The sequence below is a fragment of the Staurois parvus genome, unplaced genomic scaffold (genome assembly GCF_062004578.1).
Source record: "Staurois parvus isolate SC_StPar_1 unplaced genomic scaffold, SC_StPar_1.0 ptg002825l, whole genome shotgun sequence".
NCBI lineage: Eukaryota > Metazoa > Chordata > Amphibia > Anura > Ranidae > Staurois > Staurois parvus.
This window is the reverse complement of record NW_028320621.1, coordinates 6,028-27,688: the sequence shown is the minus strand read 5'-3', so window position 1 is coordinate 27,688 and position 21,661 is coordinate 6,028. Positions and strand designations below refer to the sequence as shown.

The 21,661-nt window shown below is 52.7% G+C and overlaps 1 protein-coding gene across 2 annotated transcripts in view; it reads right to left on the bottom strand.

Moving 5' to 3' along the window:
• LOC149429076 (tubby protein homolog) overlaps positions 1-11,399 on the bottom strand; it is a 70,037-nt gene extending 58,638 nt beyond the window's left edge. The window contains exons 1-2 of one of the 2 annotated variants that reach the window (XM_089666760.1): positions 11,253-11,399; positions 9,429-9,591 (exon numbers count right to left, since the gene is read on the bottom strand). In XM_089666760.1, the coding sequence (XP_089522886.1) occupies positions 9,429-9,591; positions 11,253-11,384 (295 nt within the window). In that variant the 5' untranslated portion in view covers positions 11,385-11,399. The remainder of the gene's footprint in view (positions 1-9,428; positions 9,592-11,252) is intronic. The other variant, XM_089666759.1, reaches the window with a different exon arrangement.
• Positions 11,400-21,661: the final 10,262 nt, after the last annotated feature.

The window sequence follows — 21,661 nt, the reverse complement described above, 5'->3', positions numbered from 1 at the left end:
GCTGGGATCCCGGGTCTGTACCCCCGCTGTGCCCATTACGAGGGGTTCCCACCATCCCTGTGCTGGGATCCCGGGTCTGTACGCCCGCTGTGCCCATTATGAGGGGTTCCCACCATCCCTGTGCCCATTATAAGAGGTTCCCACCATCCCTGTGCTGAGTTCCCAGGTCTGTACGCCCGCTGTGCCCATTATGAGGGGTTCCCACCATCCCTGTGCTGAGTTCCCGGGTCTGTACACTTGCTGTGCCCATTACGAGGGGTTCCCACCATCCCTGTGCTGAGTTCCCGGGTCTGTATGCCCGCTGTGCCCATTATGAGGGGTTCCCACCATCCCTGTGTTGAGTTCCCGGGTCTGTACGCCCGCTGTGCCCAATATAAGAGGTTCCCACCATCCCTGCACATGTACTCTTTCTGGAACATTTTGGTGCATTAGGCAGCCCATACAAATGAATGGACTGTTCTCACATGACGCACGTCATCACGCAGAAGAACACGCCTCAATACTCCTGCAACCCCCGCCTATGTTTCTGATGATAAATGCTTTTTGGTCGGAGTTGCACTTTAATTATCAGCCGACTTTTTTATTCAACAAACACAGAAGAAATAATCGCTGGGATTCCGCAGACGCATCGAACGCCGTCCCTGCGCTTGGAACCCTCTATTTATAGACGCGGGATGATCTTTGCGAGCCCTCGGAGACCGGCGGCCGCGGTCGGGAATTAATAAAGGCCATCGCAGGCGGAAGGTCGAAAAGATCGTTTTACTTTTATTACAGTTTTGCGGCAAAAGAAAGAAAAATGCGTCCGAGTTTAACCCCTCCGAGCGCGGGAAGAGAGCCGAGAAAAGTCCGGATTAAAGTGCGAATTTGCAGAGGAATCAGCCAACCAGATGACATGTGATGACGTGCTGATGACGTGCTGATGACGCGCTGATGACGTGCTGATGACGCGCTGATGACGTGCTGATGACGTGCTGATGACGTGCTGATGACGTGCTGATGACATGCTGATAACGTGCTGCTGACATGCTGATGACGTGCTGATAACGTGCTGATGACGTGCTGATGACGTGCTGATAACGTGCTGATGACGTGCTGATGACGTGCTGATGACGTGCTGATGATGACATGCTGATGACGTGCTGATGACGCGCTGATGACGTGCTGATGACGCGCTGATGACGTGCTGATGACGTGCTGATGACGTGCTGATGACGTGCTGATGACATGCTGATAACGTGCTGCTGACATGCTGATGACGTGCTGATAACGTGCTGATGACGTGCTGATGACGTGCTGATAACGTGCTGATGACGTGCTGATGACGTGCTGATGACGTGCTGATGACGTGCTGATGATGACATGCTGATGACGTGCTGATGACGTGCTGACGACGTGCTGATGACGTGCTGATGACGTTCTGATGACGTGCTGATGACGTGCTGACGACGTGCTGATGACGTGCTGATGACGTGCTGATGACGTGCTGACGACGTGCTGATGATGTGCTCCAGGCTCTGTGCATTCCCTTTTGTCAGCTACTGCTGATCTCCTGCAGCCTCTTTGCAGCCACTCCCTGTCTCCATACACCCCCAGTGACGGCTGCCTGCCATTTCCCGGGATGGATTTTCGAGACAACAGCGGACCGTGTCTGTGTCACGTGTCTCGATTCCATTGGAAGCCCATGTGACAGGGTGACAACGCAAGAGAGAAACTGGGAGGCAGAAATACAGCGTTGTCACCCTGTAACAGGAAGTGCCTGAACAAGGACCTACATGGCAGGATCACAAGGGACTGTTTTGATAAAAACTGCAGATTTTTATTGATTGAAAATAGGGATGAGCTTACACCCGCCATCTCTACCAATAAGGAGAACAGGACTGGACTGAGGGGTGGGCAGAAGAAGGTAGATCCTCATAAGCCCCGTACCTGAAGACCCCACAACCACCGGGTGAGTGTTGTGGGGGTCTTTGGGTGTTGGGCTTATGGAAATCCGCCCTCTTTACCAATAAGGAGGGCCCCCTGATTTTTTTTGGGGGGCACAAGAACAGGACCAGACCAAGGGGTGGGCAGAAGAGGGTAGATTCCCATAGCCCCCGCACTCAAAGACCCCCATAACCACCGGGCCGGTGTTGGGGGGGGGGGTCTTTGGGTGTGGGGCTTATGGAAACCTCTTTACCAAAAAGGAGGGCCCCCAGATTTATTTTTTTTGGCACGAGAACAGGACCGGACCGAGGGGTGGGCAGAAGAGGGTAGATCCTCATAAATCCTGCACCCGAAGACCCCCACAACCATGGGCCAGGGGTCCTTGGAGTGTGGGGCTTATGGAAATCCCCCATCTCTACCAATAATTGGGGCCCCTAGATATTTTTTTTTTTGGCACAAGAACAGGACTGGACTGAGGGGTGGGCAGAAGAAGGTAGATTACCATAATCCTTGTACCTGAAGACCCCCACAACCACCGGGCCAGTGTTGTGGGGGTCTTTGGGTGTGGGGCTTATGGAAATCTGCCCTCTTTACCAATAAGGAGGGCCCCCTGGGAGGGCCACTAGAACAGTACCAGACCAAGGGGTGGGCGGAAGAAGGCAGATTCCCATAAGCCTTGCACCCAGGACCCCCACAACCACCGGGCCAGTGTTGTGGGGTCTTTGGGTGTGGGGCTTCTGGATATCTGTCCTCTACCAATAAGGAGGGCCCTCAGATTTTTTTTTTTTGGCACAAGAAAAGGACCAGACCTGGGGTAGGCAGAAGAGGTGCCTTCCTTGGGTGCTGAATGTTCTTAGGGGGCCCACTTTGACCTTTTCCCCTTGGGTGCTAAAGGACCTTGTCCTGGCATTGGGTCCAGGATAGGTGAAAGGAGCTTCCAAGACCCTCAGGAGATATTTAACCCCCCCCCCCTTATTTTATCTTTCCCAATTATCACAATGTCTGATATCTCCTGATTTTGGCCCAAAACTCTCCGTCGTGCCGCTCCCTCCGTGGTGCCGCTCCCTCTGTGGTGCCGCTCCCTCCGTGGTGCCGCTCCCTCCGTCGTGCCGCTCCCTCCGTGGTGCCGCTCCCTCCGTCGTGCCGCTCCCTCTGTCGTGCCGCTCCCTCCGTCGTGCCGCTCCCTCCCTCTGACGATTCCGCCACCCGAGTTGCCTCTACGAGAGGGGAGAAGGATGGTGGGAGGAGGTGAAGGACAGGACTGCGGTTCGCCCCGTCTTTCCTCTCACCGCGGCTCGGATGAAGGACTCTGTATAGAAAAGCGCCGGGTGCGCCATTGTTGTGGAATGTCGGAAAGACGGGGCCCATTGTTGTGGAATGTCGGAAAGACGGGGCCCATTGTTGTGGAATGTCGGAAAGACGGGGCCCATTGTTGTGGAATGTCGGAAAGACGGAGCCCATTGTTGGCTTCAGATAAAGAGACGCATTTAGTGGATGGAAGACAATAGGCGCGGAATCCGGCGCGGTCAGCGGAGGAGGATACAATGTAACAATCCCCAAGATGGAATATTACACCGTCATGTAAAGGAGCCTCACGAAGAATTCCTTTTGAACGAGGAGTGGTCACGGCGCGGATAGAGGAGCGGTCACGGCGCGGATAGAGGAGCGGTCACGGCGCGGATAGAGGAGCGGTCACGGCGCGGATAGAGGAGCGGTCACGGCGCAGATAGAGGAGCGGTCACGGCGCGGATAGAGGAGCGGTCACGGCGCAGATAGAGGAGCGGTCACGGCGCTGATAGAGGAGCGGTCACGGCGCGGATAGAGGAGCGGTCACGGCGCGGATAGAGGAGCTGTCACGGCGCAGATAGAGGAGCGGTCACAGCGCGGATAGAGGAGCGGTCACGGCGCGGATAGAGGAGCGGTCACGGCGCGGATAGAGGAGCGGTCACGGCACGGATAGAGGAGCGGTCACGGTGCGGAGATAGAGGAGCGGTCACGGCGCGGATAGAGGAGCGGTCACGGCGCGGATAGAGGAGCGGTCACGGCGCAGATAGAGGAGCGGTCACGGCGCAGATAGAGGAGCGGTCACGGCGCGGATAGAGGAGCGGTCACGGCGCGGATAGAGGAGCGGTCACGGCGCTGATAGAGGAGCGGTCACGGCGCAGATAGAGGAGCGGTCACGGCGCGGATAGAGGAGCTGTCACGGCGCAGATAGAGGAGCGGTCACAGCGCGGATAGAGGAGCGGTCACGGCACGGATAGAGGAGCGGTCACGGTGTGGAGATAGAGGAGCGGTCACGGCGCAGATAGAGGAGCAGTCACGGCGTTGATAGAGGAGCGGTCACAGTGCGGATAGAGGAGCGGTCACGGTGCGGAGATAGAGGAGCGGTCACGGTGCGGAGATAGAGGAGCGGTCACGGCACGGATAGAGGAGCGGTCACAGCGTGGATAGAGGAGCGGTCACAGCGCGGATAGAGGAGCGGTCACGGCACGGATAGAGGAGCGGTCACGGCACGGATAGAGGAGCGGTCACGGCACGGATAGAGGAGCGGTCACGGTGCGGAGATAGAGGAGCGGTCACGGCGCGGATAGAGGAGCTGTCACGGTGCGGAGATAGAGGAGCGGTCACAGCGCGGATAGAGGAGCGGTCACGGCGCGGAGAGAGGAGCGGTCACGGCGCGGAGAGAGGAGCGGTCACGGCGCGGATAGAGGAGCGGTCACGGCGCGGATAGAGGAGCGGTCACGGCGCGGAGAGAGGAGCGGTCACGGCGCGGAGAGAGGAGCGGTCACGGCGCGGATAGAGGAGCGGTCACGGCGCGGATAGAGGAGCGGTCACGGCGCGGATAGAGGAGCGGTCATGGCACGGATAACCAAGAATATTTTCAATTTAGGCTAAAATTGTTAGAACTGATCAAAAAATAATGAGTTTATAAAAGATTTACCGCTGCCCCCCCTCGTTATTTAGGGTCAATTAACGCTGAACCCCAGGATAGCGAAATATCGTCTAAATCCATCGGCCATCTTTCTTCTCCCAGATCTGGGCAGGAATCCATCATGAGACTTCCTGGGATAAAGACCGCTCACTGCTGCCCTCTATCCTTCTGCAGGGCAACTGGTCTTGTCTCCGCCTCCTCCTGTAGTTTTCTGTTTTGGGTGGAGCCTAATGCCCCTGCCATGAGCTCTGCTCTCTCCTTGTGGGGGTGGGGGGGACTGGTCTTGTCTCCGCCCCCTCCCGTAGTTTTACTGTAGTGCATTGGTCTCTACACTGCGACCGAGGGGCCAGATGCAGCCCTTTCCTTGCCTTTTTTTGGCCCTCTGGGCATTATTCCTCCCACTGACACCAATGATGGGGCACTATTCCTCCCACTGACACCAATGATGGGGTACTATTCCTCCCACTGACACCAATGATGGGGCACTATTCCTCCCACTGACACCAATGATGGGGCACTATTCCTCCCACTGACACCAATGATGGAACACTATTCCTCCCACTGACACCAATGATGGGGCACTATTCCTCCCACTGACACCAATGATGGGGCACTATTCCCCCCACTGATACCAATGATGGGGCACTATTCCTCCCACTGACATCAATGATGGGGCACTATTCCTCCCACTGACACCAATCATGGGGCACTATTCCTCCCACTGACACCAATGATGGGACACTATTCCTCCCACTGACACCAATGATGGAGCACTATTCCTCCCACTGACACCAATGATGGGGCACTATTCCTCCCACTGACACCAATGATGGGGCACTATTCCTCCCACTGACACCAATGATGGGGCACTATTCCTTCATTGACACCAATGATGGGGCACTATTCCTCCCACTGACACCAATGATGGGGCACTATTCCTCCCACTGACACCAATGATGGGGCACTATTCCTTCACTGACACCAATGATGGGGCACTATTCCTCCCACTGACACCAATGATGGAACACTATTCCTCCCACTGACACCAATGATGGGGCACTATTCCTCCCATTGACACCAATGATGGAGCACTATTCCCCCCACTGACACCAATGATGGGGCACTATTCCTCCCACTGATACCAATGATGGGGCACTATTCCTCCCACTGACACCAATGATGGAGCACTATTCCTCCCACTGACACCAATGATGGGGCACTATTCCTCCCACTGATACCAATGATGGGGCACTATTCCTCCCACTGACACCAATGATGGGGCACTATTCCTCCCACTGACACCAATGATGGAACACTATTCCTCCCACTGACACCAATGATGGGGCACTATTCCTCCCACTGACACCAATGATGGGGCACTATTCCTCCCACTGACACCAATGATGGGGCGCTATTCCTCCCACTGACACCAATGATGGGGCACTATTCCTCCCACTGACACCAATGATGGGGCACTATTCCTCCCACTGACACCAACGATGGGGCACTATTCCTCCCACTGACACCAATGATGGAGCACTATTCCTCCCACTGACACCAATGATGGGGCACTATTCCTCCCACTGACACCAATGATGGAGCACTATTCCTCCCACTGACACCAATGATGGAGCACTATTCCTCCCACTGACACCAGTGCATGTTTGTGGACAGTGTCTCTGGTTCTCTTTAAGGGTGTCACTGACTTTTGGGGTTACACTGCCACCTACAGGAGAACGCCCTAAATGGGCAGAAAAATAAATTGATATTCTGGGAGTTCATCTTCACTGAAATTCATTCTGCCCCCCCCCCCCCAATAAATGAACAATCACATTATTTTATTGTCGTTATTCCTCCGTTTCCCCCAAACAGCCAATTACAGCGAGTCGAGCGGAACCTCACATTAAGAAGTACGCGCCCGCCGCCATTCTCTCCGCAATCAATGAAAAAGCTGACAGGAAGATCTGCAGGAGAAATGCGTGAATGAAGGGAGATGCTGTTGCCGGGGAGAATTCCCGGCCGGCCCGGAATGGCGGCGTAATTAACGAGGCGCGGTATAATATGATCCGTCATTCGGCGGCGGCGCTCCTTCTACAAAACGATTTATGATCCGGAGGGAAAGATTAATAGGTTTGACCTCCATGACGGGGTTAATTGGTGATGAATCAAGGTGGGCGCGAAACGGAACCGGAGGACGCAACGCCGCCGCGTCATATGAGGAACAAGACCTGCACCGCCATGACGGCTGAGAAATGAGAGCGCAGGAAGACGACTTCACCTGTGAAAACAACGCATTCATCGCCGGAGAACTCTGACCTCAGAAATGGAAACCTCCAGAAAGGGAGGGGCGTGTCTGACCGCGTCTGTTACTGAGTGCTGATTACAGAGAGCACTGGGCCCAACCATGGAGACCACTGGACTGTATATATATATATACTGTACATTAATGTGTGACTGCGGGGGAGGGGACATTAGAGTGTAAGCTCCTCTGTACAGAGACTGATGGGACTGTGGGGGAGGGGACATTAGAGCGTAAGCTCCTCTGGTACAGAGACTGATGGGACTGTGGGGGAGGGGACATTAGAGCGTAAGCTCCTCTGGTACAGAGACTGATGGGACTGTGGGGGAGGGGACATTAGAGCGTCAGCTCCTCTGGTACAGAGACTGATGGGACTGCGGGGGAGGGGATATTAGAGCGTAAGCTCCTCTGGTACAGAGACTGCTATGACTGTGGGGGAGGGGACATTAGAGCGTAAGCTCCTCTGGTACAGAGACTGCTATGACTGTGGGGGAGGGGACATTAGAGCGTAAGCTCCTCTGGTACAGAGAATGATGTGACTGTGGGGGAGGGGACATTAGAGCGTAAGCTCCTCTGGTACAGAGAATGATGTGACTGCGGGGGAGGGGACATTAGAGCGTAAGCTCCTCTGGTACAGAGACTGATGGGACTGCGGGGGAGGGGACATTAGAGCGTAAGCTCCTCTGGTACAGAGACTGATATGACTGCGGGGGAGGGGACATTAGAGCGTAAGCTCCTCTGGTACAGAGAATGATGTGACTGCGGGGGAGGGGACATTAGAGCATAAGCTCCTCTGGTACAGAGACTGATGGGACTGCGGGGGAGGGGACATTAGAGCGTAAGCTCCTCTGGTACAGAGACTGATATGACTGCAGGGGAGGGGACATTAGAGCGTAAGCTCCTCTGGTACAGAGACTGATGTGACTGTGGGGGAGGGGGCATTGGAGTGTAAGCTCCTCTGGTACAGAGACTGATGGGACTGTGGGGGAGGAGACATTAGTGTGTAAGCTCCTCTGGTACAGAGACTGATGTGACTGTGGGGGAGGGGGCATTGGAGTGTAAGCTCCTCTGGTACAGAGACTGATGGGACTGTGGGGGAGGAGACATTAGTGTGTAAGCTCCTCTGGTACAGAGACTGATGTGACTGTGGGGGAGGGGACATTAGAGTGTAAGCTCCTCTGGTACAGAGACTGATGGGACTGTGGGGGAGGGGGCATTGGAGTGTAAGCTCCTCTGTACAGAGACTGATGGGACTGTGGGGGAGGGGATATTAGAGTGTAAGCTCCTCTGTATAGAGACTGATGTGACTGTGGGGGAGGGGACATTAGAGCGTAAGCTCCTCTGTATAGAGACTGATGGGACTGTGGGGGAGGGGACATTAGAGTGTAAGCTCCTCTGTATAGAGACTGATGGGACTGTGGGGGAGGGGACATTAGAGTGTAAGCTCCTCTGTATAGAGACTGATGGGACTGTGGGGGAGGGGACATTAGAGTGTAAGCTCCTCTGTATAGAGACTGATGGGACTGTGGGGGAGGGGACATTAGAGTGTAAGCTCCTCTGGTACAGAGACTGATGTGACTGTGGGGGAGGGGACATTAGAGTGTAAGCTCCTCTGGTACAGAGACTGATGGGACTGTGGGGGAGGGGGCATTGGAGTGTAAGCTCCTCTGTACAGAGACTGATGGGACTGTGGGGGAGGGGATATTAGAGTGTAAGCTCCTCTGTATAGAGACTGATGTGACTGTGGGGGAGGGGACATTAGAGCGTAAGCTCCTCTGTATAGAGACTGATGGGACTGTGGGGGAGGGGACATTAGAGTGTAAGCTCCTCTGTATAGAGACTGATGGGACTGTGGGGGAGGGGACATTAGAGTGTAAGCTCCTCTGTATAGAGACTGATGGGACTGTGGGGGAGGGGACATTAGAGTGTAAGCTCCTCTGTATAGAGACTGATGGGACTGTGGGGGAGGGGACATTAGAGTGTAAGCTCCTCTGTATAGAGACTGATGGGACTGTGGGGGAGGGGACATTAGAGTGTAAGCTCCTCTGGTACAGAGGATGAAGTGGAACATGCAGTGCCACAGACTATGTTGGCGATATATGAAGACGTACGCAGCTCTTCCCTGACTTACTATAAGAGTTCCGCTGGTCAGACAACCTGATAGGTATAACAATCCCGTCTGTGAGATAAGCTCCACCCACTGCGCAGTCTTCTTCTGTCAAGCACTTGCATTCACCCCCCCCCCCCCCCGCACAGCGCCTCCTAGAGGTTTACCGTGGTATATGGTGCTGCTGTTGCTGCTGTGATAGGACTCCACCAGGGGCGCCTGCTCCTCCGATTGCTTCATCCTGCGGGTTCGCGCCCGGCCGTCCACATTAGACTGGACCATGAGGGGCTCCTGACGCTTCTTCTTCTGCTTCTGCTCTAAAAGTGCGCGCTGCGGTCAGAGATAAACGTACAAATGATGTGCGATACAAAGAAAACAAAATGGAAACAGTGCTTAGACTGTCAGCTCTTCAGCCGAATGATTTCACCAGAAAAGATACATTTTGTAACAGTCTTTTGAGGAATGTGGAGGGGATCATCTGTACCCCGAATCTCAGTCTGCCAAGGAAATGCCAAGTGCCTGGCTCTGGCTGCATGTCTACTATTCTGTGCTCCTCTATACCTGGCATTGCTCACTGACCTGGAACAATCATGCAGCAAGTGAAGGTCACCTGGTCTGCAGGTTTGTCCTGAGCTAGTGATTCAGGAAGAAATGAGGGACTTTCATGAAAGCCAGGAAACTAGCATTTTCAGAAGAGGAGGAGGAGAGCTCAGCAAAAGTAGATATAATAGTTCTCTCAGGTTACTTTTAAATATGGAGCTCAGAAATACTTATAACAGGTCAGGAGTGGGGGAGGAGTACGGAATACTTATAACAGGTCAGGAGTGGGGGAGGAGAACGGAATACTTATAACAGATCAGGAGTGGGGGAGGAGTACGGAATACTTATAACAGGTCAGGAGTGGGGGAGGAGTACGGAATACTTATAACAGGTCAGGAGTGGGGGAGGAGAACGGAATACTTATAACAGGTCAGGAGTGGGGGAGGAGTACGGAATACTTATAACAGGTCAGGAGTGGGGGAGGAGTACGGAATACTTATAACAGGTCAGGAGTGGGGGAGGAGTACGGAATACTTATAACAGGTCAGGAATGGGGGAGGAGTACGGAATACTTATAACAGGTCAGCATTGTGCACAGGGGTGGTGCAGCACCTACCAGTCCCGGGATTTTGCACAGGGGTGGTGCAGCACCTATCAGTCCCGGGATTGTGCACAGGGGTGGTGCAGCACCTATCAGTCCCGGGATTGGGCACAGGGGTGGTGCAGCACCTATCAGTCCCGGGATTGGGCACAGGGGTGGTGCAGCACCTATCAGTCCCGGGATTGTGCACAGGGGTGGTGCAGCACCTATCAGTCCCATGATTGTGCACAGGGGTGGTGCAGCACCTATCAGTCCCGGGATTGGGCACAGGGGTGGTGCAGCACCTATCAGTCCCGGGATTGGGCACAGGGGTGGTGCAGCACCTATCAGTCCCGGGATTGGGCACAGGGGTGGTGCAGCACTGTAGCACAGTCTCACTTAGATTTCTCAATGCAGGAGGCCGTCGCCCACTTGGGGCGGAGCTTTCTTTATGGTAACACCCGCTGATTGGTGGATACAGGATCCAAGTCCGGGGCCCCATGTCTGCCTGGTTTTTGACTCTCTGATAAAGGTGTCCTCTATGTCCTTTACTATGATGGACTGACCCGTGGACCAATAGAAAGACTGAAGATGAGAGAGGGCGGGGCCAAGATCAGAATTTACAGGAAAAGTCTAGATTTGCATGAAAGTTTGTCTTCTGACATTCCTGAATCTCATCATCATTTTGACATTCAGTTTGCGCTGAACTTCTCCTCACTAATAGATTTCTCTTTACACATAAAATGTGCGACCCGCGAATATCCATCCGAAGACGAAGAATACTCGGAATTATCTGCGGAACAGGCGAGGCGCCCCTAGTGGTGGACTGGAGGATGGGATCATGAAGGGCCCTCCAATGTCATCAACTCACCTGTCTGTCAAGTTTCTGCTGCCGAAGACTACTACTCTCATCATCCAGAACACTGCGAATAGAAGGAGAGAGAAGGAATATTGAGTGATGGCAGACAGAACCGCACTCCAGGCACACTGCAACCTTTCCCATTCCGCCCTTCTGCCCAGGAAGAGGGGCCCCCAAATGCTGCATGAGAATAATGGCCCCAACTCACAGCTACAGCTCAGTGTTCAGAGGAGCTTACACTCTAATGTCCCCTCCCCCGCAGTCCCATCGGTCTGTGTACCAGAGGAGCTTACGCTCTAATGTCCCCTCCCCCGCAGTCCCATCAGTCTCTGTACCGGAGGAGCTTACGCTCTAATGTCCCCTCCCCCACAGTCCCATCGGTCTCTGTACCAGAGGAGCTTACACTCTAATGTCCCCTCCCCCACAGTCCCATCAGTCTCTGTACCAGAGGAGCTTACACTCTAATGTCCCCTCCCCCACAGTCCCATCAGTCTCTGTACCAGAGGAGCTTACGCTCTAATGTCCCCTCCCCCGCAGTCACATCAGTCTGTGTACCAGAGGAGCTTACGCTCTAATGTCCCCTCCCCCACAGTCACATCAGTCTGTGTACCAGAGGAGCTTACGCTCTAATGTCCCCTCCCCCACAGTCCCATCAGTCTCTGTACCAGAGGAGCTTACACTCTAATGTCCCCTCCCCCGCAGTCCCATCAGTCTCTGTACCAGAGGAGCTTACACTCTAATGTCCCCTCCCCCGCAGTCCCATCAGTCTCTGTACCAGAGGAGCTTACACTCTAATGTCCCCTCCCCCGCAGTCCCATCAGTCTCTGTACCAGAGGAGCTTACACTCTAATGTCCCCTCCCCCACAGTCCCATCAGTCTCTGTACCAGAGGAGCTGACACTCTAATGTCCCCTCCCCCACAGTCCCATCAGTCTCTGTACCGGAGGAGCTTACGCTCTAATGTCCCTCCCCCCGCAGTCACATCAGTCTCTGTACCAGAGGAGCTGACACTCTAATGTCCCCTCCCCCACAGTCCCGACAGTGTGTGTACCAGAGGAGCTTACACTCTAATGTCCCCTCCCCCACAGCCACATCAGTCTGTGTAGCAGAGGAGCTTACGCTCTAATGTCCCCTCCCCCACAGTCCCATCGGTCTCTGTACCAGAGGAGCTTACACTCTAATGTCCCCTCCCCCACAGTCCCATCAGTATCTGTACCAGAGGAGCTTACACTCTAATGTCCCCTCCCCCACAGTCCCATCAGTATCTGTACCAGAGGAGCTTACACTCTAATGTCCCCTCCCCCGCAGTCACATCCTATTATTATGATACAATATATAGCTCTGACATATACCGCAGGGCTGTACAGACACATAGCAGTGACATAGTCCTGCCCCCGGCACTCCGTACCTCTGACCATATTATGTGTATTACATATGTGTAACAATGCAGACTATTGGACGCACACGGAGACTAGTTCATGAACGCCCCGCCCTGACACCACGCCACGTCCTGACACCACGCCACGTCCTGACACCACGCCACGCCCTGACACCACGCCACGTCCTGACACCACGCCACGCCCTGACACCACGCCACGCCCTGACACCACGCCACGCCTACACAGTAACAGGTCTCTATGAACTCTGCCAACAATGTAACTTTCCACCCCGATATCTCTGTCGCCCCCGTGTGGATGATATTATATGGCAACAACTTCCATCCAAACATGGCGCTCTGGTATGATGTGTTCATAGATTGCCCCGTAATGGCCAATCCAACAGGGAGGCTCAGGGCTGGTGATGAACGAATCAACCAAAGTTCAGACCTCGAATATAATTCCCCACCCCCACCGACAGCTACGGGGGCTGAATGTTTCCTCTTTGTTGTCTCCCCTTTTCCAAGGCCAGTTTGCCAGCTTTAGGTAAAAAAAAAAGATTTGGGGAGCTGAGCACCCTCATGGGGGACGTACCGGGGCAAAAACAGGAAGGGGCAAAAAAAACAGGAAGGGGCAAAAAAAACAGGAAGGGGCAAAAAAAGCAGGAAGGGGAAAAAAAACAGGAAGGGGCAAAAAAAGCAGGAAGGGGAAAAAAAACAGGAAGGGGGGCTTTTATTGTGGCTTAAAGGGCATCTTAACAAATATACAAAACTTTGACATGACATGCCTGGGGGAGACCATAAACACACACATGATGTATGATGGTCTCCCCCTGTAGGATGTACTCCCCCTCTAGGACATACTCTCCCCCCCGTAGGATGTACTCCCCCTGTAGGATGTACTCCCCCTGTAGGACGTACTCCTCCCCCCCGTAGGATGTACTCCCCCTGTAGGACGTACTCCCCCCCCCCCCCGTAGGATGTACTCCCCCCGTAGGATGTACTCCCCCTGTAGGATGTACTCCCCCTCTAGGACATACTCCCCCCCCCGTAGGATGTACTCCCCCCGTAGGATGTACTCCCCCTATAGACCGTACTCCCCCTCTAGGACATACTCCCCTGTACAATGTACTCCCCCTGTAGATCATACTCCCCCTGTATGGTGTACTCCCCCTTTATGGTGTACTCCCCCCTGTATGGTGTACTCCCCCCTGTATGGTGTACTTACCCTGTAGGACACACTCCCCCCTGTATGGTGTACTCCCCCTGTATGGTGTACTCCCCCTGTATGGTGTACTCCCCCCTGTATGGTGTACTCCCCCTGTATGGTGTACTCCCCCCTGTATGGTGTACTTACCCTGTAGGACATACTCCCCTGTACAATGTACTCCCCCCTCTATGGTGTACTCCCCCTGTATGGTGTACTCCCCCTGTATGGTGTACTCCCCCCTGTATGGTGTACTCCCCCCTGTATGGTGTACTTACCCTGTATGGTGTACTCCCCCCTGTATGGTGTACTTACCCTGTAGGACATACTCCCCTGTACAATGTACTCCCCCCTCAATGGTGTACTCCCCCCTGTATGGTGTACTTACCCTGTATGGTGTACTCCCCCCTGTATGGTGTACTCCCCCTGTATGGTGTACTTACCCTGTAGGATATACTCCCCCTGAATAGTTTACTCCCCCTGTAGATCGTTCTTCCCCTGTAGATTGTACTCCCCCATTACAATGTACTCCCCCTGTAGGATGTTTCCCCCCCCCTTGTAGGATGTACTCCCCCCTGTAGGATGTACCCCCCCCTGTTGGATGTACTCCCCCTGTAGGACGTCCCCCCCCCCATAGGATGCACTCCCCCTGTAGGACGTACCACCCCCCACCCCCCCCTGTAGGATGTATTCCCCCTGTACAATGTACCCCCCAGGATGTACTCCACCCCCCCTCCCCCTTAGGACGTACTCCCCCTGTATGATATACTTCCCCTGTAGGTCGTACTACCCCCCTCTCCCTTAGCCTGTACTCCCCCTGTAGGATGATCCCCCCTCCTGTAGGATGTACTCCCCCCTGTAGGATGTACTCCCCCTGTAGGACGTCCCCCCCCTATGATGTACTTCACCCCCCCCCTCCTTCTTAGGACGTACTCCCCCTGTAGGATGCAGATAGGACACAACTCTCCCAATTTCACTCAGAAAGTACCTCCAGCTGTTAGCATGAAGCCCCCCCTCCCCCCAGCACGGTGACAATGGTGCCATTGAGGAGCACAGCTGTGCATACATGTTCATCCCGCCGTCAGGACGATCGCCGAGATTTCTGGCAACGAATTGCAGAACTGGACAAATACTGAGCGGAACCCAAACACAATGAGGGAGAATTGTACATCCTGATTCCCACAAATCACCGATCCCCCCCCCCCCCCCCATACATCCCGATTGTATCCGTCTGCGCTGCGCCATCTTCCTCATATCTGCCAATGACAGCCAGAGCTGGGAAGACAGGCGCACCAAGAATGTGCGCAAAAACCGCGCCGCGTCCGTGTGCATCCCCACACCACACATGGGGAAGCCTGCTTGTTCCATTGGCTGCCCTCTATGCAGCAAAGTAGCCTATGTACTGTTGTGCCGCGCTGAACTTCGTGCGTTTTAAACCGCGTGCCTTCGCCATGCGGGGAAACATGCGTCTGCTTGCTGCGCTTGGGGTTCCATTACCAATGGAACGTTTTCTTTTAGTTCACACAAAAAGCACACATTTGTGGACAGCTATGACATTCTCAGATGTGAAGAGTGTGGGGAGCAATTTCCTCCTAATGCAGTCCCATCTCCTCCATCCAACATCCTCCTCCTGCAGTCTCATCTCCTCCATCCAACATCCTCCTCCTGCAGTCCCATCTCCTCCATCCCACATCCTCCTCTTCCTCCTACAGTCTCATCTCCTCCATCCAACATCCTCCTCCTGCAGTCTCATCTCCTCCATCCAACATCCTCCTCCTGCAGTCCCATCTCCTCCATCCCACATCCTCCTCTTCCTCCTGCAGTCTCATCTCCTCCATCCAACATCCTCCTCCTGCAGTCCCATCTCCTCCATCCAACATCCTCCTCCTGCAGTCCCATCTCCTCCATCCAACATCCTCCTCCTGCAGTCCCATCTCCTCCATCCCACGTCCTCCTCTTCCTCCTGCAGTCTCATCTCCTCCATCCAACATCCTCCTCCTGCAGTCCCATCTCCTCCATCCCACATCCTCCTCTTCCTCCTGCAGTCTCATCTCCTCCATCCAACATCCTCCTCCTGCAGTCTCATCTCCTCCATCCCACATCCTCCTCTTCCTCCTGCAGTCTCATCTCCTCCATCCAACATCCTCCTCCTGCAGTCCCATCTCCTCCATCCCACATCCTCCTCCTGCAGTCTCATCTCCTCCATCCAACATCCTCCTCCTGCAGTCCCATCTCCTCCATCCCACATCCTCCTCCTGCAGTCCCATCTCCCCCATCCCATGTCCTCCTCTTCCAGTCCCATCTCCTCCATTTCATGTCCTCCTCTTCCAGTCCCATCTCCTGCAGCCCATGTCCTCCTCCTGCAGTCACATCTCCTCCATCTTACGTCCTCCTCCTCCTGCAGTCTCATCTCCTCCATCCCACATCCTCCTCCTGCAGCCTCATCTCCCCCATCCCACATCCTCCTCTTTCTCCTCCTGCAGTCTCAACTCCCCTATCCCATGTCCTCCTCTTTCAGTCTCATCTCCTTTATCCCATGACCTCCTCCTCCTCCTGAAGTCTCATCTCCTCCATCCCATGTCCTCCTCCTCATGTAGTCTCATCTCCTCCATCCCACGTCCTCCTCCTCCTGCAGTCCCATCTTCTCATCCCACGTCCTCCTCCTCCTGCAGTCCCATCTTCTCATCCTACGTCCTCCTTCTCCTTCTGCAGTCTTATAGCCTTCATCCCACATTCTCCTCCTCCTGCAGTCCCATCCCCTCCATCCCATGTCCTCCTCCTCATGTAGTCTCATCTCCTCCATCCCACGTCCTCCTCCTCCTGCAGTCCCATCTCCTCATCCTACGTCCTCCTTCTCCTGCAGTCCAATCTCCTGCATCTCATGTCCTCCTCCTCCTCCTGCAGTCCCATCTCCTCCATTCCATGTCCTCCTCCTGCAGTCCCATCTCCTCCATTCCATGTCCTCCTCCTGCAGTCCCATCTCCTCCATTCCATGTCCTCCTCCTGTGGTCCCATCTCCTCCATACCATCTACTCCTCTTTCTGCAGTCTCATCTCCTCCATCCTATGTCCTCCTCCTCCTGCAGTCCCATCTCCTCCATCCCACATCCTCCTCCTCCTGCAGTCTCATCTCCTCCATCTATGTCCTCCTCCTCCTGCAGACCCATCTCCTCCATCCCACATCCTCCTCCTCCTGCAGTCTCATTTCCTCCATCCCGTAACCCAGAGAGAAAGAGATGGGGGGGCGAGAGAGAGGGGGGATAAAGAGAGAGACAAAGGGGATGAGAGAGAGAGGAGGGATGAGAGAGGGGTGGTGGGGTATGAGAGAGAAACCGCTGTCCCTGTCTGCAGTCCCTCTTGTGCCTCCCTGTCCCGGTCCCTGTCTGGACTCTCCATGAAAAAGGGCTCAAGGGGCAACTGCTTTCAGCCCACAACAATGACTGGGCCTGGGGGATGCTGCCCCTTTTGCCCCACGTTAAAGACAGCCTTGATTGGGGCCCTTCGGGACCTACATGTTTATGGGCTGTTCCCGCCCCCCGATGGCGGCCCTGGTGGTGAAGCACCTGTTGGGTCATCCCCATCCTCCATAGACATACAATGATTGGACATGGGTGGGCATGAGCACAAAGTGCTGCTGTGACATGTTCCCGTATAATATGGCGGCAAAGTGATAACGCCGGTCTGCGCATCCGCAGGTCCAATCATCTTTATCACTTGATGGTGTTGGGTCGCGTTGGGTCATGTTGGGTCGCGTTGGGTCGTGTTGGGTCGCGTTGGGGCGTGTTGGGTCGTGTTGGGTCGCGTTGGGTTGTGTTGGGTCGTGTTGGGTCGCGTTGGGTCACGTTGGGTCGCGTTGGGTCACGTTGGGTCGTATGGGGTCACGTTGGGTCGCGTTGGGTCACGTTGGGTCGTGTTGGGTCGTGTTGGGTTGTGTTGGGTCGTGTTGGGTCGTGTTGGGTCGCGTTGGGGCGTGTTGGGTCGTGTTGGGTCGCGTTGGGTCGTGTTGGGTCGTGTTGGGTCGCGTTGGGTCACGTTGGGTCGCGTTGGGTCACGTTGGGTCGTATGGGGTCACGTTGGGTCGCGTTGGGTCTTGTTGGGTCGTGTTAGGTCGTGTATGGCCGAAGTCACATTTTTGTTACTTTTTTGTTTGTAAACGGGTCGAAACCGCCAGAAACAAAAGATCTACCCCACCAACATTGGACCCCTCAGCAGCAACAACAGATCTTTCAGAAGCCAAAAACAACAGATCTGACAGAAGAATGCAATCTTTCCCTCAATGGTAGATCCCTACAAGCAACATAAGAACCCCCCCAGCAACAATAGATCCCCAGCATAACAACAATGGACCACCCACAACAAACCTGCACCACCAGAAACAAAATATCTACCCCAGCAACATTCTACCCCCCTGCAGCAACAACAGATCTTTCAGAAACTAGCAATCTTTCTCTCAATGGTAGCTCCCTACCAGCAACATAAGACCCACCCCAGCAAAAATAGATCCCCCACAAAACAATGGACCACCCGCAACAAACCTTCACCACCAGAAACAAAAGATCTACCCCAGCAACAACAGATCTCACAGAAGCCAGCAATCTTTCCCTCAACAGTAGATCTCTACCAGCAACATAAGACCCCCAGGAACAATAGATCCCCCACCATAACAACAATAGACCACCCACGACACATATTCACCTCCAGAAACAAAAGATCTACCCCACCATCATTAGACCCCCCAGCAGCAACAACAGATCTCCCAGAAGGCAGAAATCTTACACTCAACAGTAGATCCCTATCAGCAACATAAGACCCTCAAGGAATAATAGATCCCCAACATAAGAACAATGGACCACCCACAACAAATCTTCACCCCTAGAAACAAAAGATCTACCCCAGCATCATTAGACCCCCCCGCAGCAACAACAGATCTCCCAGAAGCCAGAAATCTTACCCTGCATAGTAGATCCCTACCAGCAACATAAGACTCCTTCCCTTAGGTCCAAATTGGTTCGTAGTGTATTGGACCCCCCTACTAAAAGTTCAAAGGCTACATTTCTTGATCAAAAAGGGTTTTTCCCGTGTAAGATCTGTTATGCCTGTAGAGCCACTAGGGGCTCGAACACTAGATTGAGTTCCTTTTCAGCTACTAGTAATGGTAGGTCTTTTCAAGTTAAGGACTTTATATCGTGTAGAACGGAGGGGGTCGTGTATGTTCTCCAATGCGGATGTGGTTTGCAATATGTGGGAAGGACAAAAAGACCTTTATGGGTCCGGTTGAGAGAACATGTCCAGAATATAAAAAAGGGCTTCCCGAAACATTGTTTATCCAATCATTTTCGGCTATACCATAATCAAGACCCTTCTGGTCTTAAATTTTGGGGAGTCGAGAAATACAAGAAACATTGGAGAGGGTCCCACAAAGTGAGATCTTTAAGTCAGATAGAATCGAAATACATTTTTCTCATGGATACATTTGCCCCGATGGGACTCAATATTGAGTTCGACTTGAACTGTTTTATCAGTGACCGATAATATTTTTTATGTAGACATAATGTGTGCTATAGTACTTGATGCAAATAGTTCATGCAGGATTACAAAGGAGCGTTTTTTTCTTTAATTATTTTATTAAATATATTTTTTATATATTTTTTATATATTTTATTATTCATATATTTTAGTCCATTTTATAGGGCAAGCTATGTATAATTATATGGTTATGCTCGTTTTATCTTTTTTATTCATCATTAAAGTATGTGGTTTTCCACATCTATAAATATATTATCTATTAGTCTCTCTATGATTAATGTGTTTATTATGGAGAGACATTGACTTGTGGTGCTCTTTTTATTAGCGTATTTCCTCACTGGGATTGCTAGACCTAATGGGAGTAGGTCTGTCCTTATTGGACTACATTAATATGGCTGCATAGGTTCTTTGCATGCTGGACCATTAGAATATGGCCGCGATCACACCGCCCATTGTGGTCTCGATGGGTGCGGTTCCTGGCCTTTATAAGGAAGTGCTGCCGGCCAATCACGCTGTCCTGATGAAGTCACGAGTCACGTGACGCAACGCGTCGACGGCAATAGCGTGGTGACGCACTTCCGGCGTGACGCCATCTTGGTGCACCTTTTTGATCCTGCTGTACACCCAGCATTGTATTGCTATCTCCATACAAGCCGTTTGCCATGTAAGTGGATTACCTTCTTTCCTTGTTTGGATATCTGCTGCCTATGTACAAATAAAGCGGTAATACACTATGAGGATTGTGTTTATCTCCTCATTTATGAGCATATGAGCGGTTGTGACATCGGAGGAGAGTGTCTTCCATTTACCTACTGGCCTGGAGGAATTCTGTCCCTGTTCATGTGATGCCAATCTATCAAAAGAGTCCCTGAATTGGAGGATTCCGTGGTGATCTACATTACGCTTTGTGGCCCTGTAGGGTCATAGAGTGGAGGTGAGAGGCCATTGCAGCAAGACTGCCCGGGGTCACGTTTTTTAAAGTGTGCTGTGATTCACCTGCACCCCTCTAGATATATGAACTATGGACACTTTATCCTGCACTTAACCACTGGTATCAGCCTATTAAGGGCCACTGTTTTCTGCTCATCCCTAGGTGGATTTGGGTTATGTCAATACCTATATTTACTATCTGGTATCTACTGTATTTAGGTTTTAGTTCTTTGTTCTTTTAGCGCTGCATCAATTTTATATTCTATTCAAAAGATCTACCCCACCATCATTAGACCCCCCAGCAGCAACAACAGATCTCCCAGAAGGCAGAAATCTTACACTCAACAGTAGATCCCTATCAGCAACATAAGACCCTCCAGGAATAATAGATCCCCAACATAAGAACAATGGACCACCCACAACAAATCTTCACCCCTAGAAACAAAAGATCTACCCCAGCATCATTAGACCCCCCCGCAGCAACAACAGATCTCCCAGAAGCCAGAAATCTTACCCTGCATAGTAGATCCCTACCAGCAACATAAGACCCCCCAGGAACAATAGATCCCCACCATAACAACAATGGACCACCCACAACAAATCTTCACCCACAGAAACAAAAGATCTACCCCAGCATCATTAGACCCCCCAGCAGCAACAACAGATCTCACAGAAGCCAGAAATCTTACCCTCAACAGTAGATCCCTTCCAGTAAAATAAGATCCCCAGGAACAATAGATCCCCCACTATACCAACAATAGACCACCCACAACACATATTCACCCCCAGAAACAAAAGATCTACCCCAGCATCATAAGACCCCCAGCAGCAACAACAGATCCCCCAGAAGCAAAAAAAATCTTACCCTGAATGGTAGATCCCTACCAGCAACATAAGACCCCCCAGGAATAATAGATACCCAACATAACAACAATGGACCACTCACGACAAATCTTCACCCCCAGAAACAAAAGATCTACCCCAGCATCATTAGACCCCCCCAGCAGCAACAACAGATCTCCCAGAAGCCAGATATCTTACCCTCAACGGTAGATCCCTACCAGCAACATATGACCCCCCAGCAACAACAGATCCCCCACCAGCGACACAACACACATTTGTTACTTATCATCAGCTGTTTGCTGGCGGTATTTTAGAAAAGTACAAAATAACAATTAGAGGAGCTCTGAGCTGGAAGTGAAAAGTATACAATGTATCCGTGTGAGAATGTTCTGAGCTCAGGAATGAATAAATGGTAACATTTCATCAGAGGGCGATCGAGGCACTACAATGTTCTCATAGTCTCACAGCATTGCTGGGGGCCTTCTGGTGCAATGTTAGCCTGCAAAAACAAAAACATTGTGAAAAACAAAAATTATGAAAAA